General features: G+C 58.0%; 2 protein-coding genes across 2 annotated transcripts; both read right to left on the bottom strand.

Moving 5' to 3' along the window:
- Positions 1 to 325: 325 nt before the first annotated feature.
- On the bottom strand, positions 326 to 5,129 carry CDC20 (cell division cycle 20). Its single transcript, XM_054286100.1, has 10 exons — positions 4,933 to 5,129; positions 4,241 to 4,386; positions 3,513 to 3,609; positions 2,858 to 2,986; positions 2,306 to 2,502; positions 1,883 to 1,977; positions 1,337 to 1,568; positions 1,102 to 1,227; positions 814 to 931; positions 326 to 504 (listed from the first exon to the last, which is right to left on the bottom strand). Exons 1-10 carry the CDS (start codon positions 5,123 to 5,125, stop codon positions 326 to 328), a joined length of 1,512 nt encoding a protein of 503 aa, XP_054142075.1. The 5' UTR covers positions 5,126 to 5,129.
- Positions 5,130 to 5,746: 617 nt separating this feature from the next.
- MPL (MPL proto-oncogene, thrombopoietin receptor) lies at positions 5,747 to 11,250 on the bottom strand. Its single transcript, XM_054285498.1, has 12 exons — positions 11,148 to 11,250; positions 8,945 to 9,074; positions 8,430 to 8,605; positions 7,978 to 8,231; positions 7,745 to 7,901; positions 7,457 to 7,586; positions 7,026 to 7,198; positions 6,780 to 6,922; positions 6,491 to 6,650; positions 6,243 to 6,330; positions 6,036 to 6,123; positions 5,747 to 5,950 (listed from the first exon to the last, which is right to left on the bottom strand). The coding sequence occupies exons 1-12, from the start codon at positions 11,248 to 11,250 to the stop codon at positions 5,747 to 5,749; spliced, it is 1,806 nt and encodes a 601-aa protein (XP_054141473.1).
- Positions 11,251 to 12,422: the final 1,172 nt, after the last annotated feature.

Raw genomic sequence — 12,422 nt, 5'->3', positions numbered from 1 at the left:
GGAACCGCTGTGCTTGTAGTCAGCACCTAGATGGGGCAGGTGACATATCTGTCTCCACTAGGACAGAAACAGAAGTACAGCCCTTGCACAGCATCCTTCTTCTAGGCTGTGCTAAGCTCAGGGGCCTGTAAACTGGCCCTTAAGACCTAGGTCTCCACTCCTTGCCCAGATCCCCAGCCTCGGGGAGAAGGACTTGGGTTTAGGAGCCATGGCTTTTTCTTCCATCAGACTCCATTAAGGAAAAGTCAAGCAGTTTATTAACATTTAAAATACTGTACAACATTTAAACCAAAAATATACCCCTCCCCACAACAATCCCATGCTGTCAGCGGATGCTCTGGTGAATAATACTGCTTTTGGCACAGTTTGCTTTCTCTTTCTCCTTCTTCTTGATGGGGTCCATCTCGAAACAGTGCCAGAGCCGCAGCGTTTCATCAGCAGCTGCTGATGCCACTGTTGTACCATCCGGGCTCATGGTCAGGTTGAGGATTCTAGCAGTATGGCCTGAGGAGGAGGAGTGTGCAATCAGGGCTGAGCTGATCAGCACATGCACATTTACTCCTGTATGCTCCCATGAGCCCTGCCAGCTTGCATAGCTGTCCCCCCACTGGCTGTGGCAGCGTGATTTCAGACCCCAAGCATACACTTGGAGCAATGGTATCTCTTCCACAGCCCGTGGGCATGCTTTACTCCTAGCAGCATGGCCCCAGATACTGTCCTGTATCAGTTGATGCTGCAGGCTCAAACCAAGGAGTGCAGCTGTCTTCAACCTCTAACAGCCCCCCCTCTCCCACCCAGGCCCTGTCCACCTACCTTGCAGCTCTGCAACCTTGGCCATTGTTGGATATTTCCATATAACTAGCTGATTTTGTGCAAATCCATGGCCTGAAATCAGCTCCTTGTAGTTAGTCGACCATAAGATAGAACAGACCTGCAAAGAGGCAGTGACACAGGTGAGACAGGGGGCTTGTGCTGATGCTCACTACTCAGAGGTGAGCATGATCCCCTCCTTCCCCATGCCTCTGGGCCTGAGGAGCCAGCAGGTCTGTGTAGGTGTGCTGCCAGAAGATGTTTGTGTCCAAGCTGATGTTCATATCTCACCTGGGAATGGGTATCGACGGTACTGAGGCAGGCACCAGAACAGACGTTCCAGATGCGGATATGTCTGTCACTAGTGCCCCCTCCAGTGGCTAGAACATTCGTCTGCCACGGGCACCACGCCACAGCCTGAGAGAGGAGAGTTCATTTTAAAACATACAAGAGGCAACTTGCACCCAGCCAGGGCTGCATGCCTGCCTTGCACACACATATCTGCCCGTGGCAGCTCTGTGCTCACCTTGACAGCACCCTGGTGCTGAGTGAAGGTCTGTATGGGAGCAAAGTCTCCACCCCCACCTTGGGTGCATGGCCAGACGTTCACCAGATTGTCGTTGCCGCCACTGGCCAGGTAGCGCCCATCTAAAGACCATTTGAGTCCACACACCTCCTGTGTGTGGCCAGCAAGGGTGGCCACGTGATGTTCAGCCACTCTGACATCATGGTGATGGATGTGCCCGTTCCGTGCCCCACTGCAGAGAGAAGAGAAGGCTTGCAGGGTCAGGCTGCACGTTTTCACCCAAATCCATTTTTGTTGTTGCAAGACTGTGTTACCAGCAACACAGGTCTGTTGGTGTGAGTGAAACACCCACACAAGCTCTTTACAACTTCAGCACAAATTGCAATACAGGAAAGAGGCCTTCTCCTCAGAGCCCAAACAGATAAGGCTGAGTAAGAATCCCAAGCCAGGACAAACTTCTCTCTGCCATCCCTAACCCATGCCACACATAGATTGAGGGATAGGAGTTTGCAACAACTGGAAACTGCCCTTGACCCACTGCTTTACCTGGAGAGGATGTAGCTGTTCCAGCTGAGGGTTCCCACACGGGCACAATGGCTGGTCATGTTTCGGAGACGTTTCTGCTGCTGAATGTCCCATAGCTAGAGAGGCAAAGCAAAAAGTTCTTCAGAAGAAACCCAATCCTGTTTTTATGCTCTAGGAACCTCACTGCACAGGCTCTGGCATTCAGCTTTCTCAGTAAGGGAACAGAGAAATTGTGTATCTCATGACTATAGCACAGAAGGTAACGCTACTTATCAGAAAGCCCCCAAACCAAACCCTGCCTTGCACACTGGGTAGTTCCACCCCACACCAGGGAAGACAAGTCAGGTGCATGGCATCCTTCCTCTGCCAGCCAAGGTTATATTCCAAGGCCCCACAGTTCTGTCAATCCCTAGAAAACACCTCTAGTTTTACTCTTGCATTCACCTGAACCTCAGCACTACTTGTGCCGACAGCGAGGTAGTTTCCTTCTTTAATCCATGACACAGATGAAATGTACACATCTGGATGCTCCATCTGCAGCAGCTGGATAATCTCCCCAGTAGCATGACTCCACAGATAAACAGAGTTGTCCAGAGCCACTGCCAGGAAGTTCTGGGAGCTCCAGTCTATGAGATTCAGATCTACAATTTGAAAGAGCAATGCAGGTCACACCATGCTTGGCTAGAGAGCCCTGCCCTTCACCCATGCTGATGCAGCAGGTGTGGGTGCACATGTGCACACACACACGTATAGGTGAGGGGCAGCCTTCTGAGTGTCACTGTGCCCAGCTGCTGGGGCCATGTACCCTGCTCCAAGGCACCTACACCGTGCCCTAGACCACTGTCCCTGTAAGGCCACACAGGGACACTGCAGAAGTGGTCTGTGCTAGCCTGGGTACACAAAATAATAGAGACAGCCCAGTTACACTGAACTAGGAACAGCAATCCAGTGCAGAATGTTCTGGGTGCCCAGCACTCAACCCTGTACCCTACTTACAGTAGTCGTTGCGGATCTCTGGTGCATCCAATATCCGGTCTGGGTTTGAGGGAATGTATCTGCTAGTCTTCCTGCTGGATCCAGGTGTCATTTTCTGACTATAAAGCACTTTCAGGTTATTCTGATAGCCTGTGTGCAGAGGAACAGGTTTGTTAACCTGAGTTAGTTTCCTCCCAGCTGAGTGCTGCTCACCCAACTAGGAATCCCTTGGAGTGAAAATAAAGTCCTAAGAGAAACACAAGTGTGCAGTGCACTAAAATCACTGGCAGTATGAACTGCTGAACAGGGGCAACGATTTCCTCATTCATGGAAACAAATTTAACAAACACTTGGGTTTTTGAATCCCATTATACTTAGTTGCAGTTTAAGCTAGAAAGTGCACAGCAGAGAGTTTGATGCTCTTACAGACTTCATGAAGGTTTGGAACCTGCAGTACAGGTGACCAACTGGCAGTCATAACAACTTTCCTAAACAAATTCACTGTAACTGTTATGCCCTCCCTCCACCTCAGGAACCTTAAGAAAGGAGACTCCAGCCTGTACAGCTCTCAGAAACCAGTTGATTTCTCCTGTGACCACACACAGAGCCTCTGTGTTGCTGTTCCCCTGACCTGATCTCTCCTGCTGATTCAGCTCACACAGACCCTGTATCATACCTTCTGGAGCATTCTGTGGTTTTCCACTGAGGCGGAGGATCTTTGCCTCTTCTACATCAAAACCATTCAGATTCACTGCCCAGGCTTTCTGTTGCTCCTACAGAGACAAATCACCCTCAGTGCAATGCATTTAAAACAACTCCCACAATGCAATTTAAACAGAGACCTAAGTCCCCTTCTCTTAGAATCTGAAGATGTTTGACTGTGCTGCAAGGATCAGTCACACAGAGGCAGGTCAAAGCAGTTTTCCCTCAGACTTTCATACATCGTCCTGCTCACATTTTCACACAATGGCAAATTCAGTGTCATTGCCAGTGGGAAAAGCCACAGCCACAAAGCAACCAAATGCTTCATAAACAGATTTCAGAACACAGTGTAAAACATTCCAGAAGTGTTCCCTGTGGAGACATTGTCCTAGAATAGCTACCACCAGCAGTTTCACTTTGCATAGGCTTACAGCTTTGTGTTTTTGTTGCCTGCTACATTTTAAAATCTCATTAGTCAAAAGCTAAATTTTGCTACCAGAAGCAGCATAGGCTTAGAGTCCATGGTAGTCTCTACAGCTTCAATCTCATCCTAGGCTCCTGAAGCCCAGAGCTGCAAGTAGTGATGGCTGGGACTTGTCAGTCTCGTGTGTCCACTCGATAGAACCTATAGTTTACTGCTCTGTAAAGGGGCAGGAAGGAGTAGTGGTTGTTGAAGTAATTGTAACTTAGCAACAAGCTCACCTTCTTGGTAGGGGAATCCTCAGCAGGGTCATTTTCTTTGGTTAGGAGAAAATTTGCCATCTCCATCTGCATAGTGCTGCGGTTGGGAATGTAGCGATCCCCCCCAGGCTTTGTGGGAGTGCTTTGAATTTTGGATCCAGATTTACCTGCATTTGCATATGAAAATATTGTCTTACAGCTATTTAACAGCCTGTATTAGAGCTTTCACGGGAGCAAACCCAGCACTCTTCCACATCACACCCGCCAGACAAGTAGGACTCTGAGATCTCATACCACCCAGTCACAACTAACTTATATTTTCCTCCTTGCCACCAAGTTGGTTAGGGACTATGTGGTGCAATTCCTTGGGTCTAGTGCAACAATTCCAGAGTCCAGAGATAAGGAGAAGATACAAAAACGCTCACAGGATGTAAAGCTGTCAGCTGACAGTCCCGCCCACACTTGTCCCAGCATGCAGCTGTGCCAGCAAGGCTCAGCTGGGGGATCAGCAGCTCGCCAGCCCCAGGGCTCAGAGCTCTGCCCCTCACGCTGGCAAGGAGGTGGGTGGCTGTCAGGAGCACAGCCCACCTCCTCCTGCCTGAGCAGCAGCCGGTAGGGCAGAGTGGCAGGGAGCCCAGAGCCCCATGGCTACAGACGTGCAGCCTGGGCGAGGCTCCCGCACTCAACCTCTGCCGCTGGTGGCCGGCGCTCACCGGGTGTCTTGGACGGCGTCTTACTGGAGCTGTGGGAGCGATTGGCCGGCTTCATGGGCGACACGCCGACTGGGCTGGGCCCGGGGCCGCTCTCCTTGGCCTTGCGCTGCCATCGCGCAGGCGGCGCGTTCGGGATCGGCGTGTCCAGCTTCAGCAGCCCGTGCAGGTCCGCCTCAAACAGGAACTGCGCCATGGTCCTGCAGGCGGGCGGGCGGCGTTAACCGTGCCCACCGTCCGGGCTGAGCCTACTCCGACAGGCCCCGCCGGGCTCCCCACCACCGGACCGTGCAAGCGCTCCGGCCGCTCCTCCCCGCCAACGGACACCCCCGCTCTCCCCAACCGCTCCTCGGAACGCTTTCCATCAGCAGATACGCCCTCCCTCCCCTCCTCGGGGGTCCTTTCTATCAGCCGACACCCCTTCCAGCCGTCCTTTGGGGCTCTCTCCGATAAGCGACATGCTCCCTTCCCCTCGCCCGCCTCACCACAGCCTCTCCGGCCCTGTGGCACGCTCACCTCGGCCGCGCCGCCGCCGCCGCTCGCCCGCCCCTCCCGCTCGGCAGCATTTTAAACGGCGCGCCTACGGGGCCGCGGTTGGCCGCTTCAAACCCAACGGCCGCGCGCTGCCAGGCGACGGCCGCGCGACGCAACGCGATTGGCTGAGCCACGGAACGGGGCGGGGCGCTCCGCGCGTGAAGGGAGGGGGCGGGACTGGAGGCGGGACGAGGGCGGAGCGTTCTTGCTGGGGCGGGGCGATCCGGGCCGGGGGCGGGGCGGTGAAGGAGGGACCAGGCGGGGGCTCGTGGGGAACAGGAGTTTATGGCGGGGTGGGGGCGGTCGTGGCTGCCCGCGGCTCCCAGCCGCTCATGAGCAGGTAGGACTGGTTGGCGATGTCGGTGCTGGACAGGCGGCCCCCACCGTGCTCCGGCGGCGGGCCCGCCTCACGCCGCGGGCCGGGCAGCACCTCCAGCAGGCAGGGCAGGACGGCCTCCTCCGACGGCTGCTTGTCGAAGGCGCTGGCCTGGGGGGACACGGAGTGGACGAGGTAGGGGCTGCCCTTCGAGCTGCCCCCGGGAGCAGCTGAGCCGCCCTGCCCACCCACTCACCTGGCCGTGCTTGCTGCTTTCCTGGAGGAAGCTGCCCAGAGCACGGTGCAGGTCGGGAACGGGCGGCCAGAGTTTCTGCTTCACATTGCTGGGTACGGAGGAAGGGGCATCGAATTTACCCTCAGACTTGAGGTGCCCTAATGCCCCGTGCAAGGTGCCCAGGCTTGGTGCTGGACCCCCCCGCCTGCCCCCGGCACAGCCCTTTACCTGTAGAGGGAGGGGAAGGTGCAGCGCAGCCCCAGGAGCACTGCTGAGAAGAGCAGCGGCACCACCGTAACACTGGGGATGAGCCAGCCTGCATCGGAGGAGGAACGCCAGAACTGTAGCCCTTCCCAGACCCACCATCTCTGAGCCCCTCGCAGCCCCCTGCCCCATGCTCGCCAGCCCATTTCCAGCACTCTCCGCCTCTTGCCGTCAGGCGTGTGGCTCCTGCGGCCGCCAGCCCTGTCCCTTACCCGCATCGGCCACGGCATCAACCACAGCGGGTTTGGACCAGGCGCTCCAGCTGCCCCGGTACCACGGCCCGCTGGGCTGGGCCCGCACCTGCGCGTGGTAGCGGGAGCCTGGCCGCAGGTCCAGGACCTCTTTCCTCGCTGCTCTTGGAACCTGCAGGACCTGCGGGGCAGAGCCGAGCTGGAGGCATGGCTGCTGTGGGCTGGCACCAAGGGGCGGGTCCCGTTTTGCCCGACCCCGCGCCTGCTGTGTGTCAGCAGCGCTGCTCGGGGTATCCTGGGCAGGCCTTACCTTCCAGTCATGGCTGTTCTCCGTGGCATAGCGGACCTGGTAGTCCAGGTGCTCTGCCAGCAGCTCCAGGGGCGGCAGCCACTGCAGGCTCAGCCGGCCCTGCGACACTGTTGCCTGCACAAGCTGTGGGGCATCTGTGAGCACTGTTGGTGTTGGGGATAGGCATTTGTCGCTCCTGTGAAACGGGACATGGGACACTGTGTCCCCTGTGAGCCAGGCAGGGGCTGTGGTGGCACTGGGACTCACCAGCCTGGTGCAGCCAAAAGGGTTCCTTGAAGTAGCTGAGTGTGGGCAGCATGCGGGTCCTGGTGACATTCACCAGGACAGAGATGGCACTGCCAGCCTTGGGCTGGAAGGTGCAGGCATAGGTGCCCTGTGCCCCCCTGCTCACCTCCTCGCACTGTTGCCATGCATCTTCCCTGTGGGAGGAGTGGGGAGCCAGTCAGTCCCACCAAAGCATACCCACAGCCAGCATTCCTCCTGCTCTTCCCCAGGAAAGCTACTGCTGCTTGTAGTTAGAGGTGCAATGTGGTGAGGGGATATGAGATTGGTGGTGGAAGGACAGGACAGAGTAGGGTATGGGCAAGGGGCTCAGTGTGGGATATTGGGACACAGCAGGACCAGTGGTCCCTGGGATGTGCCTGCCCGAGTGCCACCTTGCCTGCCATGCCCCTTACCTTGTGCCAGCCCCGCTCGGAGGTGGCCGGTAGAAGAGCTGGTGGGAGCTGTGGGGCTCTGCAGGGTCCCAGCTCCACTCGCAGCGCACGTGCCGCAGGTCGGGGGTACTGCAGCACAGCCCGATGTCTCCTGGGCAGGGAGAGCCAGGACAGGGAGGGGGCTGCTTCCCCATGGCCCCCAGAACTTGGGAGTCACACCTTGCCTACAACAGGACCCCCACCCCCTGCAGCCCCAGGGGTGTCTCCCTGCTGTACTGCCAGCACCCTGCAGAGGGGATGGCTGCTCACCCGAGGAGCGGGGTGTCTCTGCAGCCAGAACCTGCGACCAGGGCCCCCAGACGCCGTCCATGGAGGTGCCGTCGGGCTTGCTGCGCACCTGGATGTGGTACCTCACCCCTGGCTCCAGGTCCCGAAGCACCATCCAAGTGTTGGCCTGGACCAGCCTCTGCAGGAGAGGGGCCAAGCTGAGGAGCAACTGCAGGCTCCAAACCCCCCTGCCCATCCCTGACACCTCTACGTACCTGTCCCAGTGCTGAGGAGGCTGCCCTGGGTGTGTGGGTGCTAACAGTTGACTGCAGAGAGGGGTCCCCAGGGTGCTGCCCACCGGGGTTCAATGTGGTGTTGCAGGGCACCCCTGGGGAGCTGGCAGGGCAGCACTGCACCTCGTAGAGGAAGAAGTTGGGGAAGTCAGTGAGTGGTGGCTGCCACGACACGCAGAGCTGCCCCGCAGCCCCGGCCCAGCGGGCAGTGATGTTCCCTGGGGGAGCAATGAGACCTGCAGAGAACATGCCAGGGTGTTTGTCCTCCTGTAGCAGCCCCAGCCCGGGCAATGCCTGCTCCTGCTGGGGGACACATGGAAGTCCCTTCCCAGGCTCCACCACTCACGGTGTTGCCAGGCAGGCAGAAGGTCAGGGGACCCAGAGCTGGGGGCTGTCCAGTTATCACAGGGCATTGCCCAGTGAAAGGGACTCACCCACGGCGTCCACGCTGAGCTCCCGCCAGTACTTGGTGTGGTTTGTGGTGGCATCCAGGACACGGAGGTGGAGCTGGGTGAAGAGCCGCACGTCCTGGCTGGGGAAGACGCAGACATGTCGCTTCCCACCAGCCCCACGGGGCCACATGGAGACCACGCACGCTGTGGGCACATCCCTGAGGAACGGAGAGTGGGATCTTGCAGCACCTCACACCTCCTGCCTCGGGCCAGGCTTGAGGAGAGGCAATGTGGGGCACAGCACCGAGACCTCGGTGTCACCAGCTGCTTTCCCGTGCCATAATCCGCTGCAGGGCACCGTCCCCATGGGACTAAGGCACAACCAGGCCCCAGCCCTGCTGCAGGGTGTGGGGTGGCTGCTGTATGGCTTCCGTGGGCTCTCCATCTCTCCTTGCAGCTTGGAGCCACTGGGATGGCCCAGATTGCTGTGACACACTGCCACTGCTGCTCTCTGTGCAGCAAGGAGGAGGCTGGGCAGTGCCCCCACCATCTCCTACCTGCTGTACCAGTAGTAGAAGTGGCACATCCCAGTTGTTGTCTCCTCCTCGTCCCAGAAGCAGGTGAGGTCCTCGAAGCAGCGGGAGAAACAGAGGATGTCCTCGGACACGCCTGCTAGCAGTGCAGCGTCTGGGAGGAGTGTGGCCATGAAGGAGCCCCTGGGCACAAACCCATCCCCATCTCACCTGCTTCCACCTCAGGCACGCGGGGCAGCCTGGGCATGGCCGTGGCACGGGTGCTCTCCACCAGCTTGGCACACTGGGGAGGGACACGGCACCCGTGCTGGCTGCTGGCTGGCACCGGGGTCCTGGCTGGTGCAGGGCTCCCCCCGGCCCCACCACGCCCCCTCCTCAGTACACGAGGTCCTTGAGGACAAACAAACATCCCGAAATAGCCCTGCGGTCGGCGGGGGGAGCTCAGGGCCCAGCGATCAGGGGGAAGCACCCCTGCCCTGCTCATGCCGGAAGGTGCACGGAAGTGAGATAAGGAGGAGCAGCACCCCAGGGAAAGGGAAAGGGCCTGGGGGCTGGTGTGGGGGCATGTGGTCCTGAGCAGGGGGGATACCCAAACCCCTGCCCTGGGGGCATGGCTGTCCCCCTCAGTAAGCTGTGCTCCCTGTCGTTACACAGACAAACTGGAGCATCACACCCTGCAGGATCTCTCTCTGAAGCACAGGTAGCTCTGCTGACATATGGGTGTCTGCTCTTGTTGTTGTGAAAGGGGGGACAACCCCAAGGTGCAGATGTGTGATGCACAGGGGTGGTCTTGCTGTCCCCAGCATTGCTCCAGCAGTCCCTTCTCCCCCCACTCCCTCTGCCCTGTGACCTGCTCCAGCCTTCTTCCTCCTCCTCTTCCTACCAGCATTTGCTGCCTTCCCCAGGGGTTGCCCCCAGCGTTGGGACCCCACAAGCCCACTGCCAATGTCTGCTGCATTTGCTGAGTAAATCCATTCTCTACTACACACCTCTACACTGCCAGCTGAGCCCACCCTGGGCAAAGAATAAGTCACAGTTCCCAGTATTCTTGTCACCTTCTTGGTGTCCTTCTGCTCACCCTGTCCCTTCTCTTGCCCTGACCCCCTCCAACCCTGTTCCTCATTTCCCAGACCTGTGTTGCCTTCTTCCCCATTCCCATTGTCCCATTTCTGCCACAGCCCCCCCACCCGTTTCTCTCTTTTTTCCCCCATTACCCCACCCCAGGCATCATGCAGGCTCCATGGCCTCACCCAGCTCCGAGCACCAGGAGAGGAAGTGCCCAGGTCCCAGTAGCTCGGTGGCACAGGGACCCATGGCATCAGTGGGAGCCCACCCTGGTCCTGTGGACTATCAGAGCATCTTTGAGCACAGCCCATTTCTTAGGAGGGGCAGCTGCCCAGCTCTGCAGCCCCCACCAGCCATGCTTGGGCAGTGCTGCCAAACCAGCGGAGGGCTCAAGGCACAGAGCCCTTTTGCAGAGGCTGTGGGCAGAGTCCAACCCTGACCCTCGTCCCACTGCCCCTAGGGGGGTGACTCAAAATGTGCTCCCAAGTCTATCCTGGCCAGAAACCTGGGGTGGGGCTGGAGAGACAAGCAGATCAACAGGGTTTTATTCAATTAATGTTTTTTATGGTGTTACAGAAGGTTCTAAAGGGGCTAAAGAGGTGCTTAAAGAATGCATTATTTAATTCTGAAATGAGACAAAGTTGGGGAGTGGCTCTGGCAGGTGCAGTGTGCCAGGCTGGGGCCAGCGATCAGCTAAGATGAGGATGTCCAGCAGGACAGTAAGATCATGACAGCAAGGCTCCAGGAGCCCTGGGGTTAGCCTGGAAGTGCCACTGCATTGCCCGTGGTGCAGAGCTGTGCCATCAGATGTTGAGTCTTGTTCAAACCCTCATCACGTCATAACTCTGAGAACTTCTGATGAGTGAGGAGCCCCTGTGCTACCTCAGCAGGACTGGGAGCACCAGGCTGCCATCTTCAGGGGCAGCCCATGGGCAGCCAAGCTCTGCTTGCAGAGAGCATGAATATTCCTTTACTCCAAGCATCTCAGGATGTCCCACAAGTGAGAAGCACGCTCCATTGCTCACCCTGAACACTCCCTGCACACCCTCCTGGAATGGCCCCTTCCCAATCCCATAGATTTTGGCTGCTCGCTGCCCACACCTGGCATTCTAGCCGCTCTCTGGCCCATCCTTTGGGAGACAAAATAGCCCCAATGACCTACCTTGGGATGTCACTGGCTCAGGGGCTGACGGTGGGCTGCGGAGGCTGAGCAGGATGGCAGGGAGCAGTGAGAGCTGCCAGCCCTGGCACAGGCAGGCTGCCATCCTGCAACCTGCGTGCCGGAGCCACGCGTGCCGCACTCGTCCCTTCCCGGTGTCCTGGGAGCTGCTGCGGCTCCTCCAGGCGATACCTTTATCTGGGAAGTGGTGGCTGTGCAGCTCAGGAAGCCTGGCTGGGGGCTCCCCCCACCCCATCACCAGCACTTCCCTGTGCCTGAAACCACAAGGCCACAGCCCCCCTGCTGCCGGCCGCAGTGCCAAGAGAGACTGCTCCTATCAGATAGGCGGCATGTTCCTGCCCTTGTGGCTGCTGGCATGTGGGAGGATGGGGTAGGAAGAAAAACAACCCCCGAGGAACCAGGGAGGCCCCTGTGTGGGGCAGGGCAGGCTGTTGGGGGTGCTGCCACACAGGGGCACGGGATGTGGCACAGCTGATCTGCCTCCATGGTGTCCTGTGCCACCTGGCACTGGTGTACTCCAGGTGTGTTCTGCCAGCAGCACTGTGTCTGTGGCAGTGCTGGGAGCAGAGCTGCAGGCACAGGGAGCAAAGCCCTCAGAGGTGCCAGTGCTAGTGGTGCAGGAGCAGGGCCACCACAGTGAGGTCCCACAGTCATGCTCAACCAGTCCATCACTTCTGGTGCTGGAGGGTCTCCCACCCTGCCAGGGCACAGCTCTATTGCACAGCACAGGGAGCACCAGCCAGGGCACAAGGAGCCACTTGCACATGTGTCCCCTGTGCACCAAGGCCAGGTTTGCTTCTCCAAGCCCAGCAGCTGAGGACAGCAGTAGAGGCATTGAGGGAAGAGCAGTGCCAGCCCCAACTTGCCACAGACAAATTTTGTCAAAAAAAGACCTAGGCGTGAGCAGGACTGGTGACACTGCCCCAGACACTGTCCCCAGCTGGGAGAAGAGGGGGTGCAGAAGAAGTGGCACATGTCAGGCTGTTTGTAAGGGTCAGTCCCCATTCACTGGGGACCTCAGAGATGGGGCAGGGCTGCAGGTCACACCAAAGAGCACAAGACCCAGCTGGAGGAGCAGCTGGGGGGAAGCTGCAGGAACAATTTTTAAGCATGCAAGTGGCAGCTGTGCATAGGAAGGACTTAGTCTGTTCTTCATATCCATTTGGGGACAAGACCAAGTCTTAATTGTGTGTGTGGGAAAAGATCCCAGTTGGATCCTAAGAAAACCCATCTCCATGCCATGATGAGACCCAGGAC

The sequence above is a fragment of the Melozone crissalis genome, unplaced genomic scaffold (genome assembly GCF_028551555.1).
Source record: "Melozone crissalis strain CALT ecotype California unplaced genomic scaffold, PUWL_Pcris_2 ptg000045l_1, whole genome shotgun sequence".
NCBI lineage: Eukaryota > Metazoa > Chordata > Aves > Passeriformes > Passerellidae > Melozone > Melozone crissalis.
Note: the sequence above shows the minus strand (reverse complement) of the source record. Positions and strands in the feature narration are given on the sequence as shown.

Bases quoted from the DNA above. Each gene is read 5' to 3' on its own strand.
- CDC20 (XM_054286100.1), bottom strand. From the start codon at position 5,125: ATGGCGCAGTTCCTGTTTGAGGCGGACCTGCACGGGCTGCTGAAGCTG. The intron at 1,569-1,882 runs GTAAAGCAGTGG...TTCTCTCTGCAG, and splicing joins AACAGCTACATCCTCTCCAG to TGGGGCACGGAACGGGCACA. The intron at 1,228-1,336 runs GTGAGCACAGAG...CTCCTCTCTCAG, and splicing joins AGCACCAGGGTGCTGTCAAG to GCTGTGGCGTGGTGCCCGTG.
- MPL (XM_054285498.1), bottom strand. From the start codon at position 11,250: ATGGCAGCCTGCCTGTGCCAGGGCTGGCAGCTCTCACTGCTCCCTGCC. The intron at 6,651-6,779 runs GTAAGGCCTGCC...TCTGCCCCGCAG, and splicing joins AGAACAGCCATGACTGGAAG to GTCCTGCAGGTTCCAAGAGC. The intron at 6,331-6,490 runs GTAAGGGACAGG...CCTCCGATGCAG, and splicing joins TGATGCCGTGGCCGATGCGG to GCTGGCTCATCCCCAGTGTT.